Genomic DNA, 12,500 nt, shown 5'->3' with positions numbered 1-12,500 from the left:
TCCGCAAGGATATGTTATATTAATCAAAAGACATTTATAATGTTAAAAAATTATATTTCAAATAATTGATGTTCTTTTGAACTTTTATTGAAAGAATCAACTCGACTCCCATCTCTCGGACGTTACGAAGTAACGATGAGTACGAAGCTGCAGTTATTCAAAAGACCGAATCTTGAGTGTGTTGTTCAAAATATTTGGTAAAGTTGGGATGCCAGGATTATCCTGATCCAGCAGAAGGGTGCATTTCAGGAATTCAAATGTAAAAATGTTCAAAAATACACATTGTATCATGTAATATATACATATTTAGATTTTTTTATTTTGCATTTGTTTCATTTAACTGTTAAAGTAATAAATTAGAAGTAGACATTTGCCATCTTAATAACCCTTAAAGTAAAAAGAGATATTGGCACAGTTAAACAAATCCCCCTAACAGCAGTCAATATCTAACAAAATGATATACTTCTCCTGTGTTTTATAAAGGCGTGTGTAATCCTATGTAATGATTATTAATCACTGTTATAACTCCACCAGCACATTCATCAGAGATGAACCAATAGTTTCCAACAGCTACATTAATGCGTGTGCATTTATAAGGGACAGAAAAATGGATTTTAATGCTTTTCACTCTCAAACATTGGATTGAATCCAGATTACTCTGATCCAGATTAACCAGATCAGTGTGAACGAACCGTAATCTGGCTTCAGATCAGTTTAAGGCGCCTGGAAGTCTTCAATCCCCAGTGAGCAATAACTGCATATCCCACACAAATTAAGGCAGAGAATCTATCATATCTTTCCATTTTTCAAGCTTTCAAATTATTGCTTCTTACACTGCTAATAATCAGAATGTAAATCACTCCAGTATTATGGAATGAACGTGTGATTTTTCATGAAACTAAATCTGATGCTTGGATTTGAAACAAAATATGGGATAGTATAATCCAGTTTCAAAATGAAAATGTTTAATTGTGCCTGTTCCACAGTTTAAGACTCACTGGTCCAGGCTTTTTTAACCCTACCAGTGAAAGCAAGGCATTCTGGGTAAGCCAGAGGTCCGGATCCGGCTCTTTAACACGAGTTTAAATCAGAGCCACGGATGTTCAGTGCTGTATTCTCACATAAAGACATTTCAGTGCAAGCCCAAAGAGATCCAAAGGAAGCCTCACAATAATCATGGCGGGAACTGCCATGTTTTCGGCAGCGTTTCAATGGAGAATCCTTTAGCTTGTCTTTAACTCTCCCATTCTCCAGATTGTGTTCAACTCTCCCAGTCTCAGTCTCCAGCTTATTTAACTCTCCCAGTCTCAGTCTCCAGCTTGTTTAACTCTCCCAGTCTCCAGATTGGGTTTAACTCTCCCAGTCTCCAGATGGTGAGTCCCGCTCTTCATCCTCAGAGTCATTTGCCACCTTCTTCATCCTCAGCATGGCCGCCTTGATGCTCAGCTCCAGCTCTGAGTCTGAGCTGAGGGGCGGGGCTCTAGTGGGCGGGGCTTTCTTCAAGGCCACGCCCTGACGGATGGCTGACAGGAGGCTGTCTCTGACACACTCAACTCCGACTGGGATCTTCTTCAGCCTCTTCTGCCCTCGCTGTAGAGATGCCAGGAGCTCGTCCATCGAACCTGCATCAACACACACACACACACACACACACACATCATTAGAAAGCATGGCGTTAGTTTTCATTGTTACACTGATGATACTCAGCTCTAAAGCACTATCCTCTTGTAGTAGGACCAGCTGGATGGCAAAAACAGTGCTAGTAGTACCTCAAAGGTAATTGGAATCAAAAGATAACTATTGACCATGCCCAAAAAGTTGAAAAGGAAAGTTGAGTGAGGAAAAGAAGGCTTTAATTCTGGCTTTACTGGCAGAGAGATACAGTGAACATCGGGTCGTTTCCATCCTTAAAATTTCAATGACAGCGGTTCATAAGAACAAGGTCAAGCAGCAGACATTGGGGACAACCAAGACCGGCAGAGGGCAAAACGACTCTCGAATGACCAACTCATTCGAATGTCACTCAACAACCGTAGGATGGCATCAAGTGACCTACAGAAAGAATGGCAAAAGGCAGCTGGGGTGACGTGCACGGCGAGGACGGTTTGAAAAAGGCTGAAGTCGAGCAAAACTAGAAAAAAGCCCTTCATCAATGCGAAGCAAAGAGCCAGGCTGATGTTTGCAAGAGATCATAAGGATTGGACTGTAGAGGACTGGAGTACGGTCATCTCTGATGAGTGCAGTTTTCAGCTTTGTCCTGAAGAGGCCGGAAGCCACAGTGTCTCGCACCCACTATGACATTTGGTGGAGGATCTGTGATGATCTGGGAGTGCTTCAGCAAGGCTGGAATCAGGCAGATTGGTCTTTGTGAAGGACGCATGAATCAAACCACGTACAAGGCTGTCCTGGAAGAAAACTTGCTTCCTTTTGCTCTGACAATGTTCCCCAATTCTGAGGACTGTTTTTCCAGCCACACAGCCAGGTCAATCTAGGTGTGGATGGAGGACCACCAGATCAAGACCCTGTCATGGCCAGCCCAATCTCCAGACCTAAACCCCATTGAAAACCTCTGGAGTGTGATAAGGAGGAAGTCGGATGCTCACAAGCCATCAAACAAGCCACCCGAGCTGCCTGAATTTTTGCACCAGGGGCCAATTGCACAAAACTAGGATAAGGGATTAAGCCAGGTATCTTGATATCCGCTAAGACCAGGAACAGCCCACAAGAGCTGCTGTTTTGGAGATGCTCTGACCCAGTCCTCTAGCCGTCACAATCTGGCCAAACTTGCTCAAATCCTTACGCTTGCCCATTTCTCCTGCTTCACACACATCGACTCTGAGGACAAAATGTTCACTTGCTGCCTAATATATCCCACACACTAACAGGAGCCGTGATGAAGAGATCATCAGTGTTATTCACTTCACCCGTCATAATGTAATGCCTGATTGGTGTATAATTATAATTGACTTTGGGTCACTAATATGACTTGCAGTCAAATGTACAAAAACTGTGTAATTCATTGAGTTCTGAAATATTTTATAAAGAATGTCTTAAGTTTGTTCATAAGACAAACATTTCTGTCTCTTGTCTAACTTCAAATCTTTACACTGGTAAATTTCAATGGATATAATTTGTCCGGCTATGAATTTTTACTTTGAGATATTTAACTGAATGTTTGTTTATTCTCAGAGAGTTCATCAAACTTTAAGTTATTTACAGTGATTTAAAGAACACACAGAGGTAAGAACTGTATTTCTGGACTGATGCTCACCTGAGTTTTGTTCTAGAGCATTTCGGATCGGCAGCTTCTCATTGGTTTGTGGAGGAGCAAGAGGAGGAGGAGGAGGTGGAGGAGGAGGAGGAGGAGGAAGAAGAGGAGGAGGAAGAAGAGAAGGTGGAAGTGGAGGTGGAGGCGTCTGGTCTGGTTTTGCTGAAGCGGGTCCAGAGGGCAGCAGAATCTGCACCGGGATGTCGCGCTGCTTCTGACTCCGCCCCTTCCTCCGGGGGGCGGAGCTCTGAGGACCCAGGCTGATGATGGACAGGGGCTGGGCGGAGTCATCTATACTGGAGTCATGTGACTTTACATGAGCCGTCTGTAAAACATACTGACCCTGATGTCTCTAAACTCAAAGAAACACAGGAAACAAACACTAAATGAGCATTTTGAAATCCATCAAGTAAAGCACAGATACTCAAAAAGTGTATTTAAGTACAGCATTCAAGTAAAGCACAGATACTCAAAAAGTGTGCTTAAGTACAGTACTCAAGTAAAGCACAGATACTCAAAAAGTGTACTTAAATACAGTATTCAAGTAAAGCCCAGATACTAAAAAAGTGTGCTTAAGTACAGGGCTCAATTACAACACAGATACTCAAAAAAGTGTACTTAAGTACAGTACTCAAGTAAAGCCCAGATACTCAAAAAGTGTGCTTAAGTACAGTACTCAAGTAAAGCCCAGATACTCAAAAAGTGTGCTTAAGTACAGTACTCAAGTAAAGCACAGATACTCAAAAAGTGTGCTTAAGTACAGGACTCAATTACAACACAGATACTCAAAAAAGTGTACTTAAGTACAGTACTCAAGTAAAGCCCAGATACTCAAAAAGTGTGCTTAAGTACAGTACTCAAGTAAAGCACAGATACTCAAAAAGTGTACTTAAATACAGTATTCAAGTAAAGCCCAGATACTAAAAAAGTGTGCTTAAGTACAGGGCTCAATTACAACACAGATACTCAAAAAAGTGTACTTAAGTACAGTACTCAAGTAAAGCCCAGATACTCAAAAAGTGTGCTTAAGTACAGTACTCAAGTAAAGCACAGATACTCAAAAAGTGTACTTAAGTACAGTACTCAAGTAAAGCCCAGATACTCAAAAAGTGTGCTTAAGTACAGTACTCAAGTAAAGCACAGATACTCAAAAAGTGTGCTTAAGTACAGGACTCAATTACAACACAGATACTCAAAAAAGTGTACTTAAGTACAGTACTCAAGTAAAGCCCAGATACTCAAAAAGTGTGCTTAAGTACAGTACTCAAGTAAAGCACAGATACTCAAAAAGTGTACTTAAGTACAGTACTCAAGTAAAGCCCAGATACTCAAAAAGTGTACTTAAGTACAGTACTCAAGTAAAGCACAGATACTCAAAAAGTGTACTTAAGTACAGGACTCAAGTAAAGCACAGATACTCAAAAAGTGTACTTAAGTACAGGACTCAAGTAAAGCACAGATACTCAAAAAGTGTACTTAAGTACAGGACTCAAGTAAAGCACAGATACTCAAAAAGTGTACTTAAGTACAGTACTCAAGTAAAGCACAGATACTCAAAAAGTGTGCTTAAGTACAGTACTCAAGTAAAGCACAGATACTCAAAAAGTGTACTTAAGTACAGTACTCAAGTAAAGCACAGATACTCAAAAAGTGTGCTTAAGTACAGTACTCAAGTAAAGCACAGATACTCAAAAAGTGTACTTAAGTACAGCACTCAAGTAAAGCACAGATACTCAAAAAGTGTACTTAAGTACAGCACTCAAGTAAAGCCCAGATACTCAAAAAGTGTACTTAAGTACAGGACTCAAGTAAAGCCCAGATACTCAAAAAGTGTACTTAAGTACAGGACTCAAGTAAAGCCCAGATACTCAAAAAGTGTACTTAAGTACAGCACTCAAGTAAAGCCCAGATACTCAAAAAGTGTGCTTAAGTACAGTACTCAAGTAAAGCCCTGATACTCAAAAAGTGTACTTAAGTACAGGACTCAAGTAAAGCACAGATACTCAAAAAGTGCACTTAAGTACAGCACTCAAGTAAAGCCCAGATACTCAAAAAGTGTGCTTAAGTACAGTACTCAAGTAAAGCCCTGATACTCAAAAAGTGTACTTAAGTACAGCACTCAAGTAAAGCCCAGATACTCAAAAAGTGTACTTAAGTACAGTACTCAAGTAAAGCACAGATACTCAAAATGTGTACTTAAGTACAGTACTCAAGTAAAGCACAGATACTCAAAAAGTGTGCTTAAGTACAGTACTCAAGTAAAGCACAGATACTCAAAATGTGTACTTAAGTACAGTACTCAAGTAAAGCACAGATACTCAAAAAGTGTGCTTAAGTACAGCACTCAAGTAAAGCACAGATACTCAAAAAGTGTGCTTAAGTACAGGACTCAAGTAAAGCACAGATACTCAAAAAGTGTGCTTAAGTACAGCACTCAAGTAAAGCACAGATACTCAAAAAGTGTACTTAAGTACAGGACTCAAGTAAAGCACAGATACTCAAAAAGTGTACTTAAGTACAGCACTCAAGTAAAGCACAGATACTCAAAAAGTGTACTTAAGTACAGGACTCAAGTAAAGCCCTGATACTCAAAAAGTGTACTTAAGTACAGTACTCAAGTAAAGCACAGATACTCAAAAAGTGTACTTAAGTACAGGACTCAAGTAAATGTAGTTAGTTGCGTTCCACCTCTGACACTCACTCACTCACTCACTCACTCACTCACTCACTCACTCACTCACACACTCACACACTCACACACTCACACACTCACACACTCACTCACACACTCACACACTCACACACTCACTCACACACTCACTCACACACTCACACACTCACACACTAACTCACTTTTTAACTCACTCACTCACTCACTCACTCACTCACTCACTCACTCACTCACTCACTCACTCACTCACTCACTCACACACTCACACACACACACACACACACTCACACACTCACTCACTCACTCACTCACACACTCACTCACTCACACACTCACACACACACACTCACACACTCACTCACTCACTCACTCATTCACTCATTCACTCACTCACACACTCACACACACACACTCACACACTCACTCACTCACACACTCACTCACTCACACACTCACTCACACACTCACTCACACACTCACTCACACACTCACTCACTCACACACTCACTCACTCACACACTCACTCACTCACACACTCACTCACACACTCACTCACACACTCACTCACACGCTCACACGCTCACACGCTCACTCGCTCACTCGCTCACTCGCTCACACACTCACACACTCACACACTCACACACACACTCACTCACACACACACTCACTCACACACTCACTCACTCACACACTCACACACTCACACACTCACACACTCACACACTCACACACTCACACACTCACTCACACACACACTCACACACACACACACACACTCACACACTCACTCACACACACACTCACACACACACTCACACACACACTCACTCACTCACTCACACATTACCTCTCTAAAGGAGCGCAGTCTGTTGAGCGTCTTTGCTCTCTCGTTCTCGACCCACTGCTTCTGCTGCTCATCCTCAGCTCTTCTCTTCTCTCGCTTCTGAACACACACACACACACACACACACGCTCAGAGTGATGACAAGCACAAAAGAGGACAGTGAGTGTAAGTTTGAATCAGCCACATCACACAGGAAGTTGAACTGTAGTGACAGGAAGAGGGAATTCTGGGAAATGATGCACACTCATGTTCTCCAGACACACAAACACACACACACACACTCCTCGCTCGCAGGGCATTCTGGGAACATGAGCGTGACCCGGACGGTTGCCCTGGCAACTCGTCAGCCCACGGGATCCTCTGCATTGTTGCAATGACTCATTATGGGATGCTTTGTGTGGCGATGCAGTGGGATGTTGTCACCGTGGTTACGGCGCATTACTCACCAGTTGTGCGGCGTGATGTTGGCGGTCCTGCGTGGATCTGTGTGTGACTGTGCGCTGCTGCTGCTCATGAGCCTGAACACACATCTCCTACACACACACACACACACGATAAGAAGACAGTGTGTGTTCATGCTTTTCTATCCCCATCCTCAACACACACACTCATGGGGACTCATGTCACTGTGGGGACATAAACTGTCGCCATAAAGAAACAAGAATGAATTTGTGTGTGTGTGAGTCTCTCTCTCTCTCTCTGTGTGTGTGTGTGTGTCTCTGTGTGTGTGTGTGTGTGTGTGTGTTTACCCGCTGGTTTCTCAGGTAAGCTCTGCGTGATGAAATCGCTCCTCTTTTACTCTCCAGTTGTTTCAGCTGCTGCTTCAGGTGTGAGTGGGCGGGGCTTACATCCACCTGAACATCCTGCAGCTCCTCGGGGTCCTCACAGGTGTCATAATACACCACCTGCTCCTGCAGCTCTGCAGACACGCACACACACACACACACACAAACACACAGAGACACAGACATACACACACACACACACACACACACGTCAGTGGACTCCAAATGTTCCTTTTAATTTAGTAAAACCTAAAAACAGTGACACACTCCTTATGAGCAAACAATACTCCGAGTAATCCAGAGTGTGTGAAGCCCAATTTATACTTCAGTGTGAAGTGCAGGCAGAAGGTTCGGCGAGCCATAAGCACCTGACGTGTTACATATTACAACCATATGTGTGTGTGTGAGTGTGTGCGTGAGTGCGTGTACGTGTGTACGTGTGTGTGTGTGTGTGTGTGAGAGAGTGTATGTGTGTGTGTGAGTGTATGTGTGCGTGCGTGTGTGCGTGTGCTTCATTAAGTGTGTGTGTATGTCAGAGGACCGCCTGACCTTTGACCTGTCTCTGTATGGTCTGGATCTGTGTCAGCAGCAGCAGCTCCTCGTTCTTCAGGATCTCAAACCTGCAGTCATGAAGATCCAGCAGAGTCTCATAATACTGAAGCTCCAGCTCGCTGACAGCACTCACGTCCCCGCTGCGCATCTGCACACACACACACACACGCGCGCGCACACAGACACACACGTTTTCACACACACGCACACACACACACACACACACACACACACAGAGACACCCACACACACACACAGAGACACCCGCACACACATGCACACAGACACAAACACAATATTCAATATTTACAAAATGTACTCTTGATACTCTAATTAATTTACTTAAGTAGATGTCTGACTGTAGTGCTTTTACTTAAGTAGACGTCTGACTGTCGTCCTTTTACTTAAATAGACGTCTGACTGTAGTGCTTTTACTTAAGTAGACGTCTGACTGTAGTGCTTTTACTTAAGTAGACGTCTGACTGTCGTCCTTTTACTTAAATAGACGTCTGACTGTAGTGCTTTTACTTAAGTAGACGTCTGACTGTAGTGCTTTTACTTAAGTAGACGTCTGACTGTAGTGCTTTTACTTAAGTAGACGTCTGACTGTAGTGCTTTTACTTAAATAGACGTCTGACTGTAGTGCTTTTACTTAAGTAGACGTCTGACTGTAGTCCTTTTACTTAAGTAGACGTCTGACTGTAGTGCTTTTACTTAAGTAGACGTCTGACTGTAGTGCTTTTACTTAAGTAGACGTCTGACTGTAGTGCTTTTACTTAAGTAGACGTCTGACTGTAGTGCTTTTACTTAAATAGACGTCTGACTGTAGTGCTTTTACTTAAGTAGACGTCTGACTGTAGTCCTTTTACTTAAGTAGACGTCTGACTGTAGTGCTTTTACTTAAGTAGACGTCTGACTGTAGTGCTTTTACTTAAATAGACGTCTGACTGTAGTGCTTTTACTTAAGTAGACGTCTGACTGTAGTGCTTTTACTTAAGTAGACGTCTGACTGTAGTCCTTTTACTTAAGTAGACGTCTGACTGAAGTGCTTTTACTTAAGTAGACGTCTGACTGTAGTCCTTTTACTTAAGTAGACGTCTGACTGTAGTCCTTTTACTTAAGTAGACGTCTGACTGTAGTGCTTTTACTTAAGTAGACGTCTGACTGTAGTGCTTTTACTTAAGTAGACGTCTGACTGTAGTGCTTTTACTTAAGTAGACGTCTGACTGTAGTGCTTTTACTTAAGTAGACGTCTGACTGTAGTGCTTTTACTTAAGTAGATGTCTGACTGTAGTGCTTTTACTTAAGTAGACGTCTGACTGTCGTCCTTTTACTTAAATAGACGTCTGACTGTAGTGCTTTTACTTAAGTAGACGTCTGACTGTAGTGCTTTTACTTAAGCAGGGTATCTGCAGGTTTTACCAAGTCAAATTTAAGACTTTTTAAGACCTTTTTAAGACCATTATGAATAAAATTTAAGACCTATATTGCGCAATAAAAAAACATGCATAAGAAATCCAGAATCACTCAATTACTTAAACTTATATTATTTAATTTATTTTAAATTTAACAAAGTATTAGTGAACTTATTATTCATAGCTCAATCCCACCAGGATTAGCATATATATATATTAGGGCTGGGCAAAAAAAAAATAGATTTTTCGATTAATCGGTTTTTAAAATCTGGTCGATTCAGAATCAATTCTCAAATGCCATGAATCGATTTTTTAAAATATTTATTTCCGCTAACATTGAAATCTAATTACTAGTCTTCTCCACTAGATGTCACCCATTTGCCTTGCGTGATCTTACAAAGGAGCAACAGGCGCACATCATTTATCCATTCAGTGTTTAAATGGCAGCTTCCGGTGCGTTGTCGACTTTTATAAAGCTGAGGTAAAATGCTGTAGTAATACTAAAAATCTGCGGAACCATTTTATGTGACAACACTCACACAGCCGAGCACACACACACACACACACACACACACACACACACACACACACACAGCCAATCACACAACTGCTAAAAATAATTACATACACGCGAATGCTTGCCTTGCATTAGGATCAAACTTGAGCAGTCACTTAAGCACGTACGTTAGCCATTATAGACATATTCAAATTATAGTCCATATACAGCGCAGGATCAATAATTCAAACCCTATTAGCTTATATTATAAACAGATTTCCTCTAATAATAGTTAGTCCACAGGTATTGTTGTCCGTTACCACGACAACTACTCACCCATAGACTAAAAAAATAATGAACGCATTTCTCATGTATGAAAAGTAAATTTGCACACATGAGCAGCAAAATTGCAAGAAAAGCTTGTCGTGTACTGAAAATTTCTAAAAAAAAAAAAACATCCAATATCCTAGCTTTTTATGTTTTAGAATAAATATATCAAAACATCCATAAAATACTTCTCAGATACATTTTTTAAATAAAGTTGCATCAAAATTGTATTTAACAATTGTATGGATTTTAAATATAGAGATGCGTTCTGTTTTAATGTACTCAGGTGTACCTAAAATAAAAAGTTTAACATACATGATTGTGGCTCTTCATTTCTTTTTAATTACACATTTATGTTCACTGTTCTTTTTTATAAATACCTATAGTATTTATTAAATCTATATTCATTTGAGTTGAATCGAAAATCGAATTGAGAATCGAAATTGAATCTTTTTTAGGACTATTGAATCAAAATCGAATCGAATCTGAACATCTGAATCGATACCCAGCCCTAATATATATATATAATTTTTTTGTGGTGGTCACTTTCATACATTTTTATTTTTTCATAATTAGGATGCAACATTAACCATATTATTATGTTCGATGCACAATGATCACACATGGCAATAAAACTAACAAAATGCATGAATCTTGTTTGGTAGGCATATTACAAAAACAAAAAAGGCTGTTCCAGTAGTGGACTATCTATCTTTAATACCTCGATCGCTTGGGGTGGGAAATATGACCAACATCTTAAAAATAAACCACAACAATAAGCAATTGCTTAATATAAGTAAAACGTTGTAATAACGTAATCAAGTAATCGGTCAGTAATACTTATAAACAAATGACAATAGGACAAATAAATACAACATAAAGATGCATACAAAGAGGAACACTCCACTGTTTTTAGAAATAGGGCTTATTCAACTTCTTTTGGATAAACCCCATTTAGATATTTTGGCAAATGCATTTGTCTCAGTGCATGCATTGTTTTAGTTTGGCAGGGTCGCCGCTAGCTTAGCTTAAAATGCATTTCCCCACATATCTAAATGTAGCAAAGTAGAATAAGCCCGATTTCTAAAAAAGTTTGAGTGTTCCTTTAAGTGTAAGTGCTGTTTTCCCCGTTTGTGTTGTTGTTAAGCTAGTTTGCTTTCATTTTGTGAGCTTAATGCCCAGATCCAGTACTTACTGACAGTTCCCAAACGTTTTAACTCAAATCAGGATATAGACATATGTGCATAATGTGTATATTTGATCGTTCAAGAGTAACGTTAGGCTAATGAGCCTAAAAATAACACATTCAATACACTCGCGCGAGCGCTGACAGGCAGCAAACACACACAGCCTGACATCGGAGTTCGGCGTTTACATCCCTGTTATTAACTCTATTTAGTGCAATCGAGTATATTATACTTTTATGTTGTCATTATGCAAGATGGTGAGAAAGATTCGTCTTCGCGTTCATGATCGCGGAAGTGCAAGAACCGTCAGATTCAGCTGAAGAATAAAATCTGCGTCTGTGGGATACGATCAGAAAGAGGCTCGTGCCAATAACACGAAAGGTGATTGGCTGCAATACACGTGGCATGCTTGCCTAATTTGTAGTTGTAATAGAGCGAACAATAGTTGGTCTAGCGAAAGAAAGAACTACAAACACCACGGAACAAACACACACACACACACACACGTGCGCGCGTGCTGCGGGAGGTGAGAGCGTTTCAATGAGGTTGCGTTACATGGACGTAGGAAAATTAAGACTATTTAAGACCTAGAACGCAATGCTTCCGCGTATTTAAGACTTTTTAAGGCCTTATATTTTGATTCTGAAATTTAAGACTTTTTAAGACTTTTTAAGACTCCGCGGGGACCCTGTTAAGTAGACGTCTGACTGTAGTGCTTTTACTTAAGTAGACGTCTGACTGTAGTGCTTTTACTTAAGTAGACATATGACTGTAGTGCTTTTACTTAAGTAGACGTCTGACTGTAGTGCTTTTACTTAAGTAGACATATGACTGTAGTGCTTTTACTTAAGTAGACATATGACTGTAGTCATTTTCCTTAATTAGACGTCTGACTGTAGTCCTTTTACTTAATTAGACGTCTGACTGTAGTCCTTTTACTTAAATAGACGTCTGA

General features: G+C 40.6%; 1 protein-coding gene across 1 annotated transcript in view; it reads right to left on the bottom strand.

The window, feature by feature from the left end:
• Positions 1 to 282: 282 nt before the first annotated feature.
• The window catches only part of LOC137043114 (WASP homolog-associated protein with actin, membranes and microtubules), a 28,103-nt gene continuing 15,885 nt past the window's right edge, over positions 283 to 12,500 (bottom strand). Inside the window, exons 5-10 of the mRNA XM_067419231.1 lie at positions 8,118 to 8,268; positions 7,533 to 7,702; positions 7,230 to 7,316; positions 6,787 to 6,882; positions 3,272 to 3,620; positions 283 to 1,622 (exon numbers count right to left, since the gene is read on the bottom strand). Coding sequence (XP_067275332.1) covers positions 1,351 to 1,622; positions 3,272 to 3,620; positions 6,787 to 6,882; positions 7,230 to 7,316; positions 7,533 to 7,702; positions 8,118 to 8,268 — 1,125 coding nt within the window. The 3' untranslated portion in view covers positions 283 to 1,350. The remainder of the gene's footprint in view (positions 1,623 to 3,271; positions 3,621 to 6,786; positions 6,883 to 7,229; positions 7,317 to 7,532; positions 7,703 to 8,117; positions 8,269 to 12,500) is intronic.

Source organism: Pseudorasbora parva, chromosome 16, assembly GCF_024679245.1.
Source record: "Pseudorasbora parva isolate DD20220531a chromosome 16, ASM2467924v1, whole genome shotgun sequence".
NCBI lineage: Eukaryota > Metazoa > Chordata > Actinopteri > Cypriniformes > Gobionidae > Pseudorasbora > Pseudorasbora parva.
The sequence above is the reverse complement of the archived record's forward strand: the minus strand, read 5'-3'. Positions and strand labels throughout refer to the sequence as shown.